This window comes from Haemaphysalis longicornis, unplaced genomic scaffold (assembly GCF_048455015.1).
Source record: "Haemaphysalis longicornis isolate Haplotype H1 unplaced genomic scaffold, Haemaphysalis longicornis Haplotype H1 scaffold_7, whole genome shotgun sequence".
NCBI classification, from domain to species: domain Eukaryota; kingdom Metazoa; phylum Arthropoda; class Arachnida; order Ixodida; family Ixodidae; genus Haemaphysalis; species Haemaphysalis longicornis.
This window is the reverse complement of record NW_027526422.1, coordinates 52,939,367-52,952,924: the sequence shown is the minus strand read 5'-3', so window position 1 is coordinate 52,952,924 and position 13,558 is coordinate 52,939,367. Positions and strand designations below refer to the sequence as shown.

Here is a 13,558-nt window from a genome sequence, read left to right as displayed (position 1 = left end):
CGGAGACAGTTTCCATCCCTGGAGCACGCCGCACTGCGCCGGCCTCCCCTCTCCCCCCTACCTTGCGTTCCTTCCGCAAGAAGTTCGCGCGCGCGATCAGCCCCCCTTCGCCTGCCTTCGCTCGCTGGCATCAGTGCGGGGACTGCGCGGTGGCTGCCTCCTGCTTGCCGCTAGCCGGCCGAGCGCGCTCCCAAGACAAGGCGAGAGATATGACGGTGGTGGCTTCTTCACGTGCTGCGCGTCTCCCTCCCGAGAGCGCGCATTGTGTACGTCGCGTCGTGGAATGTGCCGTCTCTGTGGGAATTCTGCGGTCGGTGACGTCGTGAGCCGTATTTCTTCCCCGACGAGCCTGCTAGAAACGCCACCGAGGATTGTTTACCTTTCTTTTTTCTCCGCGCGTGCTTGGACAAAGCGCGTAATTGTGTGTGTCACCTGCTACTAATGTGATTACCGTGCGTACGCGGACAGTGCCTGTTCTTCGATGGTTGCTTCTCGAGTGCGGTTGCTGCTGTGAGAGGAATGCTATCGGTGTGGCACGTGTGTGTTTCTGTGCGCGTCCTGGTTGGGTGAGGTAGCGCGGCCCGCCCGGCCGTCTTCGCCCGATTCGCGATGAGTTACGAGGTGGATGATGACTCGTCGTCTGAGTGCGAGGCGGCGCCCGTGTACTTCGGCCAAGAGCCGGATGACTACGACGAGCAGCCGAACTTCGTCGTCGTGTCGACAATGGTGAGTTACACGTCTATGGTAGCCGGGTAGTACGCGAACAATTCGGAATAAAAAATTGCATTAGTTGGCCTAGTTCTTGACGTCAAGCACGGGCTGGAAATACGGACATCAATGGAGCTAGACATATGTTTGCGAAGGTTAACACAAAACTGCGTCGGGATTCCGCAAAAATTCCTTTTTTCCCCCTCCTAGTAGACCCTGGCAAAGGCTGATATTTGAGATGGGCGTGTCAATCACTGTTCGCCGTTAGCAAGCATGTTGATCAGTCGGAATGAAGGAATTACACGACAGGTCTTCTAGAGGTCTTGTCTTCCTTACGAAACTGTGTGGTCTACAGCTAAAGTTATCGAGATCAGTAGCCATATGAGTTGCATACACTAAGCAGGGCCGCCTGACGCACGGCCGATAAACAATACTCGCGGCCGAGCCACCGCAACGGTGTACTAATGACGAGGTAAGACATGAAAAACTATAGTGTGACGATCGCCCCCTAGTTTGCATTGTTTTCCTTGTTATTGTGTAACGTTATCGTTGCTGGACCGCAGGCGCCGAACTACGACGGACAATATATGCCTTCAATTGCATTACTATGCAAGAAGCAGGACTTGTATCCTGCCGTCCATGGAGCGATATGAACCAGCGGTTAATAAATGGCGGTGGTACTGGTACACCAGTATTCGTTGCCGTGAATAACTTCCTGATCCCGTCAACGGGCTAGTGGGGTCGTAGAAGAGGGAGGTATGGTTGCCTGTAATTGTCATAACCTGCGTAAGAGCAAAAAGTCAATGGCAGTAGAGCACGGATATACAAAATTCAAAGTGCATCCGAAAAACGTTCAGAGGGATATCCAGGCTGGTTGGTGTATAAGTTTTTATTTCAAATAGGCAGCGATCGAAGGGGCATAGGAACACAAACGCCGTGTTTAAAAAGTCAAAGGTAAAGAGAAAACTCTATACCAGCACAAAGGCTAGGTAGAAGAGCGGCGAACGCTGTGTCCGTATCATTTTTATTACAGCAGAACCTCGTTACAGTGAACAAACCAAGATCGAACGAAATTTTTACGATAGGGGGGGGGGGATATGCTATACACTGGGACTCACGTCAGACATCCATCTTAGCCACGAAACTAGCTTGGAAACTTCGATGAAACGCTTAGCACTACGCCGGCGAACGGAACAAACGTGGTAGGACCAATTAGGTGACGTTTAAGAAGTTAGGTTCAAAAGTTTTCACGCCTCAGGCATTTTCACAAAGCTTTGTGCGCACATGATCACATCCATAATCTTCAGCGGTTCTTCTAGAAAAGAAAAGGTTGTTATTTAGCTGTGGCTGGTTTGAGCACCTGCTTCGTTTATTTCGTCGTTCTGTGCCTTCTGACAAAAGTTTTTGGGAAAAGCTGATCCGGAGACATTGATCTTTTTTCTTTTTTCTCCTGCTGTCTACCTCTTCGCATCGGCGAATCAAGAGTGAAACTCAAACCTCTGGCGCACGATATCTGAAGCTAATATTTTCGGGAATTTCACCGAAATACATTATTAGGCAAGTGTGGCAGCCGAGATTGTCAGTTTTTGCCTTATTTAGTTTCGCTGAGATGCTCTCCCTTAGGAACCGTGTGCAAATTCATGCAGGGCCACCCTGATCTATCCGTAGTTAATAGAATGAGCCATTACGGTAATATCGATTCGATTTGATGGTGCTTTATTGATCACAGAAGAAACAATGTACAGTGTGTATATGCAAGAGGAGGTCTCGAAGCCAAAGACTGCAGGGGGACGTTCTATAATACAAGCATTGTCGTTATTAGTGGCTAAATCATAAGAAAATTGTTTCTGTTGTTTATTTTAGTCCATTGTTTTTTTATCAATTGCTGGAGTGCCGACAAGTTCGCAAGCGCACAGTGTAGCGAAAAATCTCGTGATGATGAGCGTATAACCCGCGTCGAAGCTGTTAGGGGAAAACCACAGCGTTATAAGCGGACTTAGAAAATAGAAGGTTGCTCCAAGACGTGGTTCATTCCATGTAATAGCGTGGGCTGAGAAGAAGGAAATACCGCCGGTAAATTCCAGTGAGGCGGCAGTAGGTCGTTATTGAATTTTTGAGATAAGATAAGATGGCTGAAAAATATGCCATGACAATGACGTTTTACTAAGCACGGGGAGCCATAAAAAGGAAGATAATATAGACTTTTGAGCTGCTGGAATGTGGTGTGAAGTAGATAGCAAAGGGAGGGTTTTTATCTTTAGCGGCCAGCGCTTTGAACAGCTCATAGGTGTTCGCACGATTCCTGCTGTGATGTGAACACACGATTTTTTTGTGTGTGTGTGTGTTGAAGAGGAAATCTGGAGCAGCGTAGTTTTCGAAGTCAACATAATGATGATATTTGTAACCTAATACGCAGCAGAAACTGCCTCGATGTGAGCAAGGGTGGGGATTAATCGGTGAATGGCAAAATTCTTGAAGGGTAAAACATTGTCGAGATAGAGAAAATAAATATTAAACATGCCGTGGAGCAGACAAAGTCCTTATCGGGCACTTTAACGTCGAATTCTTCTAATTGGTAGCGGTTGTGTTGCTTTGTGGCTTTAACACATCTGCTTATAGCGCATTTACGGTTCCTGTCGCTGTGTAGGAAAGTTCCTCTTCTGCATGGTTTAATCGTAGTTTGTCCACTATAGGTATGCAGGCGGCTGCTCTAAATGATTTCAGTTATAACCATACTTGCTTCCACTTCTTCAGAATTATAAAGCCTATGGCGCTTAGCCTATCGAAAGTATTGGCTTTTATAAGACATAACAAATTTATTTCGATGTTTTGAGGTCGTGGGTTCGATTCCCGGCCGCGGCGGTCGCTTTTCTGATGGAGGCGAAAAGCAAAAACGCCCGTGTGTGCGAGATTTCGGCGCACGTTAATTAAAGATCCCCAGGTGGTCAAAATTAATCCAGAGCCCTCCACTACGGCGCGCCTCATCGCCTACGTTGCGTTGGCGCGTTAAACCCTACAATCAATCAATCAATCACAAATTTATTTCGGGCTGACAAGCTTGCCTGCACTATCCTTTGCCGCTGTGATGTTGTATAGGTATTTGTGGCACTTCGCTCCCTTAGGCGGCAAGCGCCTTGCGTCCGAGTGTTGAAGAATTCTTCGAGAATCCTTTGAGAAGTCTTGTGTAAGAATGTTCGTCACATTGCATCATTCATGTGCAACGGTGTCCCCCACCTGTTATCACAATTGACGCTCACAGCTGAATGAGCGAATGTCTGATTGAATGAATTACGCTTAGAGCGAATAGAACATTATTTAGAGCTATACGTGGTGTTTGCCCGTCGAAATCACTACATCAATTCTCGACACAGTTGGGTTTAGCGGCGTGAAACCGGTTGATTCACGCCTTTGAAACTGCCCGACGTCCCTATACCGCAATACTTTTGAGATAAACTCCTGACATCTGCACCGCACGATAAGGGGGAAAATCTGGCGCCGAGGGTGTCCGCATTGTTTCCGGCGTTGACAATCGGGGTCGGTGAACGGGAAGGTCGTGAGCTGTGTCGCCCGATAGCGTTAAGCCTGCCACAAATTGATCGTGTGCGCGAAAGGACAGATAAGCCCGGAATTCCACGCCATTGAGAAGCAAAGACTTTTCTACGCTGTAGCGTTATTTGAAGCGATTGCTTTGCCACACCGCGGGATTACGTTTCTGCCACTGTTTCCTTCATGCGACTAAACTGATAAAAACACACGCTACTTCCCTATGTTTATATTGAACTGAATTAAATTGATTTATTTCCATGAAATATACATACTTTTATGGTTAATTTGTCGATAACATGCGAACAACGTTTCCTTGAAGTCAAATTTTTCGTATAAGTCGAGATCGCGGTACGATTTTCTGCTTGGCAGCTTCCAGAAGCTTCGCTGTGGCTGTAGGGTTCGTACCAACGTTACCAGAATTCTAGTGACGCTGGTGCGTACATAGTCCGCCGACTCTGTAGGCACGATGCGTAGAATAAAATAGAACACAATTCGGTAAATAGGAGTATGAGTGACAGAAATGTGTCACCTAAGGTGATACCACGTTTTATTGCATTCATTTTGATGAGAAATTACTCACCGCAGTTTTAACTCGAAACCAATCAACTCGTTTTCTAAAACATGCGCGCTGTCCGGGAAAACTGTAGTGATTATGAACGGTTCTGAAATCAAATTACCCTACGTTTAGCCACTAATAATAATTCATAACCACGCAAACTGTCACGTAGTTCGGCAGAGCTACTTAAACGTCGCAGTGTTAAAACGATTGTTTTAAATGCAGAGCATTTCTGGGAAACAGCATATGCTTCGCATTACTGATGTTACGCTCGGAGGCATTTTTGTATCATATTTCTTTTAGGGGCGAAGCCCCTTAGGAGCTGGGGCTGTCGGTGTCTCATGTCGTCGTATCCGTCGTCTCATGTAGTCACGGTACTAAAACACCGGATCACTTGTTTACGCCACGCGCTAGAGCGCTTCGTGCTTCAAAGACTTTTTACAGCAAAGCTGCATACCTCCACCCCCAAACGGTTTCATCTCCGTGGGCAAAAACTCCAGGGCCAGAAGAATGCACTGCATGCATACACTGCATGCATCGCTCTTACCCAGGTTTTCCGTTAGGGAAGATGGCCCGGGAATTTTTATTTTACCAGCCCCTTCTTTGGTCGTCGGTGTAACCGCCCACTGTCGTGATGTTGAATTGATTGATTGATTGTTGGGTTTAACGCGCCGACGCAACGCAGGCGATGAGGCGCGCCGTAGTGGAGGGCTCCGGATTAATTTTGACCACCTGGGGATCTTTATCGTGCGCCGAAATCTCGTACACACGGGCGTTTTTGCTTTTCGCCTCCATCAGAAAAGCGGCCGCCGCGGCCGGGAATCGAACCCGCGACCTCGTGCTCAGCAGCGCCACGCCTTAGCCACTGAGCCACCGCGGCGGGTGTGATGTTGAATCCAAAAATAGTTTTTATGGGGGAGAAAAAAAAATTGTCACTGTACGTTTTTTAACAGGATGCTCGCTATGTTTAACTGTTCCTTCCGTACCCTTGTTTCTCTTCTATCATCGTTGCTTCCGCGCTGTTTCAAACCTGTGCAGCGCTAAAGCTTAGATTTGGGGCTCTCACCCGACATAATACACTTTAAGCAATAGCTGGAAGACTCCTGCAAAAAAAAAAAAAAAACTAGTTTGCTCGTTTGACGTCGGATTTAGCGGGAAAAGATAATAAAATTTCAGGACATGAAAGGAAGGCCTCTTTTATTTGCCTGCCTGGAGCAGTTCTGAGTAGCTCCGTATTTTATTTGCCCGTAGAATGTCTATGGCGGAAGCAGTACTGGGCTGCCCTGGAACTGATCCGAGCTGCTCCGAGCAGGCAAATAAAATAGACCGAAAGCAGTGACATAAGTGGAAACCTGTCTCGCGCACAATGTTTCAGCAATTAGATCGCGCAATGCATGCGGAGTTGCGGACACAGGCGAAACTGAATTCTGTCACGGCTATAGATCGCTTGCACTTACATCACTGTAACTGCCGCGTTGGTGCATGGTGCAAAGGCTGTGCACTTATCTGCCGCTCTTATCTCGAGTAGCGCTGAGGAAGCTGGGAGCGATGCGCGAGAAAGGACTGTGGTGTCGTCATGTAGCAAGCTATGTATTGCGCGCAGTATATAGTATTCAGAATCCTGCGATTCGAGGCAGGAGAGGCTGTGCATGCAGCAAGCGGTCACCGTGTCTGACACGTTCTATAAAAAGGGCTGATATATACTCGGTGACAACTTAAGAACGGCACCGGAAGTTGCCGCTGTGCCTTATCACCGTAGCCGGATGTTTCTCCGCGCGGCGCAAGTATGGCGTTACTGGGAATATTTTGAACATGGCGTGAGCCGTTCCCGTGATTTTTTGGACTTAATATGCTTATAAACGACTCCAGTGACGACAAACGAACTGCGTGAGACAAGGCAGACGATATCACGCATTCATAGCAAACCCCTTTCAAAACGCGCGCGCACTGACGTCACGGGTCCGGCGCTTTGGCGGAGTGATACACTACATGAGGTGGTGCCGTTCTTGAGTTGTAACCGAGTATAGTGTCCTCAGAAGGGGACCAAACTGAATCATCAGAAAAAAAGCCAAGAGAAAGCAGAGTGGGCGGGAAAAACTGAGGCCGTGTTTTACGCCTGCTGGACGGATGCGCCGGCTTCTGGGACCCGTTGCGGCGTTCTTTTTTTCTGTTTTTACATGTTTGGGAAAATAGCATCCGCCCGAGGCCTCGCACGAGTAGAGATGCAGGAGCAGGTTAACGTGAATGGCTAGACAAAGACAGGAGGCCTTCGTGGGATCAGCTTCCGTTCATTTCAGTTCATTTATTTACTCTCAAGGCGCTGGGAATTACAGGGAGGAGTGGGCTAACAAATATAAAAACGTACAGTAAAGAGGTGAAGTTACAATGAATTGCAATTCAGCGTTAGAAATAACCGCTTTGAAGGCCTTGGCGTCTGTGGTAGAAGCGATGAATGCGGGAAGGTGGTTCCAGTTGCCGGAAGTTTTGAGGACGAAAGAGTTGAAATATTGGTTAATCTGGCTGAGAGGAATGTCAACTTTGCATTGGTGATCACTACGTGATGCCACCAATGTAGGTTGGGAGCAAAAACAGTGAATCGGAGAGGGCTCTATTAGTATGGTAGATCTTATAAAGAGACACAGACGTGAATTTTTGCGTCGTAGTGAAATGTTACGTTATTTGAGATTTGCCTTCATTGACGTGGCACTTGGAGTCCGAAAACAGACATAATAAAACGTGCAGAGCGATTCTGATTGGATTCGATGCTATCTGTGTGTGGATCCCAAATAGACGACGCATATTCAAATTTTGGCCGCACTAATGTTTTGTAAAAAAGTTTTAAGGTTTACCGGAGCAATGGAAAAATTTCCGTTGAAGCTGGGAGTTATTCATAGCTCATAGCTTCAACCGAACATGACCACAGAGCAATACACAGGTGTTAAAATGTTGCCATGACGTCAATTTTAGACCTGTGCGTTGCTGGTGGGCTCCGTGTTGCGCACCAACTTTTTTTTTTTTAAGCGAAGCTTTGTACCTTTACCCCCAATGGTTCTGTCTTGTCGTTGGTGTCAACAGAAAGCTCCCGCAAACAAATAAAATAAGTTACTGGCACCATCAGGAATCGAACCTGGAACGAACAGAGAAACGGAGCGAGAGCCTATTGTCTTATGATTGAGCCAAGAGCCCAAGCGGAGACGGGGGAGACAGACGGTGCAGTCATCGGGCACATCTGCGGGTTTACCCCCTGCGTTTTCGCTGAATGATACGTGATCGCGTCCAAGACCTCTCGCGCCACTGTGCGCTCCGTCCACGGCACGTGTAGCGGCCGAGCGCGCCTTGCGCATGCGCTAAAAGTTCGTAAAAAATTAAAGGAAGCTCACACTTCTCCGTCAGTGCCGCCGATCTCGTCGCCTCCGTCGGCGGCAGCAGAGACGAGGAGAAGTGAGATCGTCTAACACCGGGTTTGCAGCTTCCTTTAATTTTATAAAAAATGTTTCCACTCATATGCTTCACAATACAACTCAACCAACCACCATTCATGGATCATGCATTGATTTAACCTTAGCAAAGAATATCTCCTTGAAGTAATAATGGGTGCAGTTAAGTGCATTTCACTTGTCTCTGATTTCACTCTTTGTAGGGCCACGTGTGTGAATTCAAGTGACGTCGCATGGGTAATCGTTGTGGATGTCGCTTACAGCTCCGCTTTCCAACCACCTTAACAAAGTAGATTGGCGCGCTTTTTTTTTTTTTTTTTGCGGGAGGGGAAATATAGGATTGAGAGAGGTTTGGATAGAGAGGGGGGATTCTGTTTACGCATCACTGTCCCCAAAAAAGCGTCTGCTGTACGGTGCCAATATTCCTTCCACTCCTTCTGTGAAAAATGCCACGTGGGATTTCATGCCATAAAATGGGATTACTAAAAATGCGCCACCGAGATTATGTACGTTAAAGGGAAGATCTGAGGTCCGGTGTGCTTTTGAAGGAGGTGAGACAGCGCACTGAGCTAATGGAAGAGTGCAGCCGAGAAAGAAAAAAAAAAGTGGAGTGGTGGTCATGCTTACTCCTTCTTTCGCGTCCTCTGTGCGACTAAGTTGACAGTAACCTGCCTAATATCGACTCGCTTTCCCCGGCGATAGTCCTATCCCGCTGCCCACTTTTCTCATATTATAACCTGTCTATCCTGACAAGGCTGTCTTCGTTCTATTATTGGCTTCGTTCTCCTCAGCTTCCCTAGTCTATACGGCAACGGGGACCGCACAAAGAACACGGACGACCGTGGCTGCGACGCCGCCACCTCCGCTCGGTTTCTATCTCCAGGAAAGGAGAATCAATAGACGCGAAAAATCCCGAGGCCCGACGGACGTCTTGCAGGAAAGAAGGCTCCGTGTGCGGAATACCGGGGCCTCGTTCTGTCGGCGCGGCGTGGAGAGGCCGGAGGACGTGACCAACTAATCGAAGCCCTCGACCGGCGAGCCAGCAAAGTAAAACTTGTTTTTCTTGGAGCCGAGCTTTCTGTTTCCTAGAAACACCCCGTGCTCCGCGAACAGGTCTCCGAGGTAGCGATGGTATAATTTACTGGCTGGCGCTCGCATTCTGGCTCCCTCTAACCATTTTATTTAGGTGCGGTTCATCTTTATTTCCTCAGTTTCGTTTGTTCCCCCGTCGCTTTCGGGTCGCCCTGCTATTTCTTCGTTTGATTCAAGCTTAGAAGTATACCTCTTCAGGTAGCGTCTGCAAACACTTTCTAAACGTGGGAATCGCCTCGCACTTTTATCTCAGCGCGCGGTCGACAACCACCCTCGACTCGCCAGGATAGTCGTTACTCGCTGCCTGCCAAAGACTCCTTGTGAAACTGCCTTTTTTTGGGGGCGCCGTAGAATGTCCAATAAACTGGTTAACGCGAGCAGCGATAAGCGATCTAGCGAAACGTTCTGCGAAGCTGGCTAACCCTCCGCGTCGGTAGCTTCGCCCGGTCCAAAGTTGGGCACAGGCTTGAAGGTGACGTCGCTCGGATGGGTCACTAACCTTTTAAGTCTTTATTCAAACCCACTTCTTGCTTCAGAGTTGACCAAGCACCCGTTTTCCTCTAAAAGAAGTATAGCGCTCCCCGTGCATTGAATATCTACAGCGTGACTGCTCCCAAAAGTATGTGGAAAAGCGTGCTCTCTTGGTTTACGAGTTAATCGATTGATTTGCATACAGCACGCATTACTCCTGACGGGAGCATTCGCAAGGCGCAGTTTTATTGTTTTGCTCACGCATGATTGTCTTGTTCCGAAGGCAGAGCTTGCTTTATATCGTCTCCGTTAGCACTCTGAGTGTATTGGAAAGGACTCAGTCGTGCACTCGGATGGAGGTCCAAGTTAGAATAACTTACTCTTTTTCTAAGCCTTTGAATATCGAGGCCCCTTGGATTTGTCATTTTGGGCTGATCAGAACTGCTCCAAAGTAGCTCTATAATTTTTGCCTATCGGATTTCTATTGCGAGAGCTGTTCTGGACTGCCCATGAGCTGCTCATAGCTGCCGTACAACGCAGCTCTGAATTTCTATTGTAGGAGTAGTTCTACACTGCCCACGAACTGCCCAGGACTGCTACAGTGCGCCTCTATATTTTCTTAGTCCATTGAGTTCAAATTACGAGAGCTGTTCTGGACTGCCCAGGAACTGCTCAGGGCTGCCCAGGACTGGGAAATAAGAGACCAAAGGATTGCGTTGAGAACACCAATCGCGTGGCACCGATGCTTCTCCCGGTTGGAAGATAAAAGGAACAAAAATTCAACACTTTGCCGGATACGGTCGCTGCCTGGTCAACACTGCCTACTGTCAGTGGTTATCGCACCGACGCCTCGCCCACCACTCTCGACAAACGCGGCTGAGCAAACAACATATTCGAGCGGCCGAGTGTCACTGCCGTTATCACGTGTTCACGCCGTATTGAACACACAAATCAAAGCTATTTCAATGGCGATGGTACGTCGTCCCTTTGTCTTTGTTGCTGCGTCATTCAGGGCATATACAGAAAATCCTCATTATATATATATATATATATATATATATATATATATATATATATATATATATATAGATTTCGATGAGTTTTGCAACGGGCCAGAAGAAACGGTCAGGTAAAAGATAAGAACAACTTTGCGGTTAACTTGTTTATTATAAATTAGTCCGACAGTTTCGGAAGTGGAACTTCCTTCCTCAGGGACAATCCCACAATCCTCGCCGCAGCAAGAACTCGGGTGTGCCAAAAAATGGTAGTACTATTAGCACTGCCGTGTATCATGCTTGCAGTAATTGCGTTAGCGGTGCGCAGTCGTCTGTGCGTTTTCTAACCGCCGCTCTTATAACTGAATCAAATTCGCTGCATTATTCCGCAAGGCTGACCACAGGTCAGCCTTTCCCATTTCGATGCTCCCATTTTCGCGGCTTTTTGGTAGCCAAATACGTGGCACTGCCGCGCAAGTCCTCTCGCGCTAACTGGTCCCCCCCCCCCCCCCCCCCGTGGATTCTGGAATAGAACGTTCGGCTTGGCTTTTCTTCTCTCGGCGCGCCCCCTCAAGAGACCAATCAACCCATCTTCTCCTCCGCCCCGTTGCCGTCTATACTTTTCACCCCCTTGCCACAACAGTGATCGCCGGTTGCCATGCCGGCGGTCCGCCCGGCGAAGACAAGTCGAAGATGTCTGGCGCGCGCCCGAAAGCGATGACTCACCGCCCGCCCAGCCCCCTCACGAGGTCAGACCGCTCGGCGCCGAGCGCGCCGCAAGACTACGCCGACGTTGCTGCGGTCGCCCATCTCGGCGTGCTCGCGTTTTTTCTCGGTCAGGCGCTGTTTTTCGCGCCACGCTCGCCTCTCTTATTTTTCTTCTTCCTCGAGTCTAGGCTGATGTAGACGGCCTTTGTCGGACGCGGGTACGGCGGCAGATTGCGCTTGTTGGTGGAATTGGGGCGGCCTGATGCATTGGTTTAACTTCCCGCTGGAATAGGCGCATTCTGCGGGCGTGGTTGCTGTTAGAGGGCTGTCACACGTCCACCGTATGAGGAGGTGCGTGAAATTTCGCCTGCCTAAATGATGGGCCTTATACGAGTGCGCAGCTCTGCGAAAAATATACTGTCAACTTTCTCGAATGCGTAAGCGTTTTTATGTGGACCCGATGAGGAAACCCGTGTGTTCGTCCGTAACGTTTGACGTCACCCTTTCGTGGCGTAAGAAAATGCTGTATTGAAAGGCCGTAGGCCCGTCGGGTCTTCTAAAATGTTCTTTTTAGGCCACCCGCCTATATTTCTCTCAAAAATGGTTTTTCAGCAACGCACGTGTGCATAACAGCGAAGACGACTTTAAAACAGCTTGATGTATAGCGGATTACCGTATGAATACATGCGTTCACACGAAGATATTAAAAAAAAAAAAAAAAACGAAAACGGTTCTAGACCTTCGTAATATCATTTTAAACTCCTTATATTGCCTCGAAAAGTGTCATCTGAACATTGCGCTTGTGCACAGCAGTGAAGCCGACTTCAAACGGACTTGTTGCGCAGCGCTGCGACGCTTCACAAGGCCCTTTCATAGCTCGACTTTTGTTTCAACGCCCCGCTACGGCCAGCCGCTGCGACCAACAGTGCAAATCTTACGAATAATGAGACCTAGCGGGTACACACGTCTTGACCAAAATATATGACGGGCTCTGAAAGACATTGCGCAATGCGAGAGAGCTAGCTAATTTCTCTAGTCAAGTCTTAGGAGATGCCCTATGCGGCCATTATCCGAGTCCGCTGCGCCGGTCGCAGCGTGTATACTTGTGGGCACATTGTGATGACGCGGGCGTCTTTTCGGGTGCACGTGTGTGTTTACGGCCGCAGGGAAGTTGGGCGCTCATCAATTCTGGCGCCGCCGCGGTACGCGGGGTGACGTAACACGAGCGGGGAGTAGGTCACGCCAGCCGAAAGCGGTCGCGTGCGTCTTCTTCCTCCCGCGGTTTCATCCTCCGAGCGTCGTCGTCATCACGCTGGCGCGTGCGACGTCTCCGAGGAGGCAGACGCCGCGTGCGGTCACGTCGAGTCGTTCGCCCCTCTGTGACCCGCATCCCCGACGGCGCGTGCGACGTTGACGGGCGGAGACGTGGTGCCATGTCAGGGAGGGCGTAAAACTTGAGCGGGGCTGCCCTGTCTGACAAGTCTGAAAAAAAAAAAAAAGAGAGAGATTTACCACCCCTGCTTAATGAATGTTGAAAGAAGCGCGAAAGCTCTCTATAATGTCAAAGCTGCGTCAAAAGTTCGTCAAGAATTTCGCTTGAAAGTTCGTCCAATCGATCGTCAATCCTTCAAAGACCCGAATCGCAAACAAAGTACGAACCCGTGCGGCGATTTCCCCCCCCCCCCGCCCCAGGTGGTCAATCCCCAGGTGGTCAAATCCCCAGGTGGTCAAAATTAATCCGGAGCCCTCCACTACGGCGCGCCTCATCGCCTGCGTTGCGTCGGCGCGTTAAACCATACAATCAATCAATCGATTTTTCGCGCACTAAGTAAACGCATCTACGAACGATCAAAATGTATACAGTCTAGTCCACTTATAACAATATCCAAGTGCCAAGGAAATCCCATCGTTATAACCGATAATTGTTATAAGCGAGTTGCGAAATAAAAAGACGGAACAGAGCCCAAAACATTTTATTCGCATGCTAGCAAGGTCGTACTATGTACGAATGTGCGGAAAATAAGCCACAGTCGGTCCCCTTTGTT

At 48.6% G+C, this 13,558-nt stretch overlaps 1 protein-coding gene across 2 annotated transcripts in view; it reads left to right on the top strand.

The window, feature by feature from the left end:
- LOC144145633 (death-associated protein kinase 1-like) overlaps positions 1–13,558 on the top strand; it is a 140,674-nt gene continuing 127,116 nt past the window's right edge. Inside the window, exon 1 of one of the 2 annotated variants that reach the window (XM_077677304.1) lies at positions 1–726. In XM_077677304.1, the coding sequence (XP_077533430.1) occupies positions 610–726 (117 nt within the window). In that variant the 5' untranslated portion in view covers positions 1–609. The remainder of the gene's footprint in view (positions 727–13,558) is intronic. The other variant, XM_077677306.1, reaches the window with a different exon arrangement.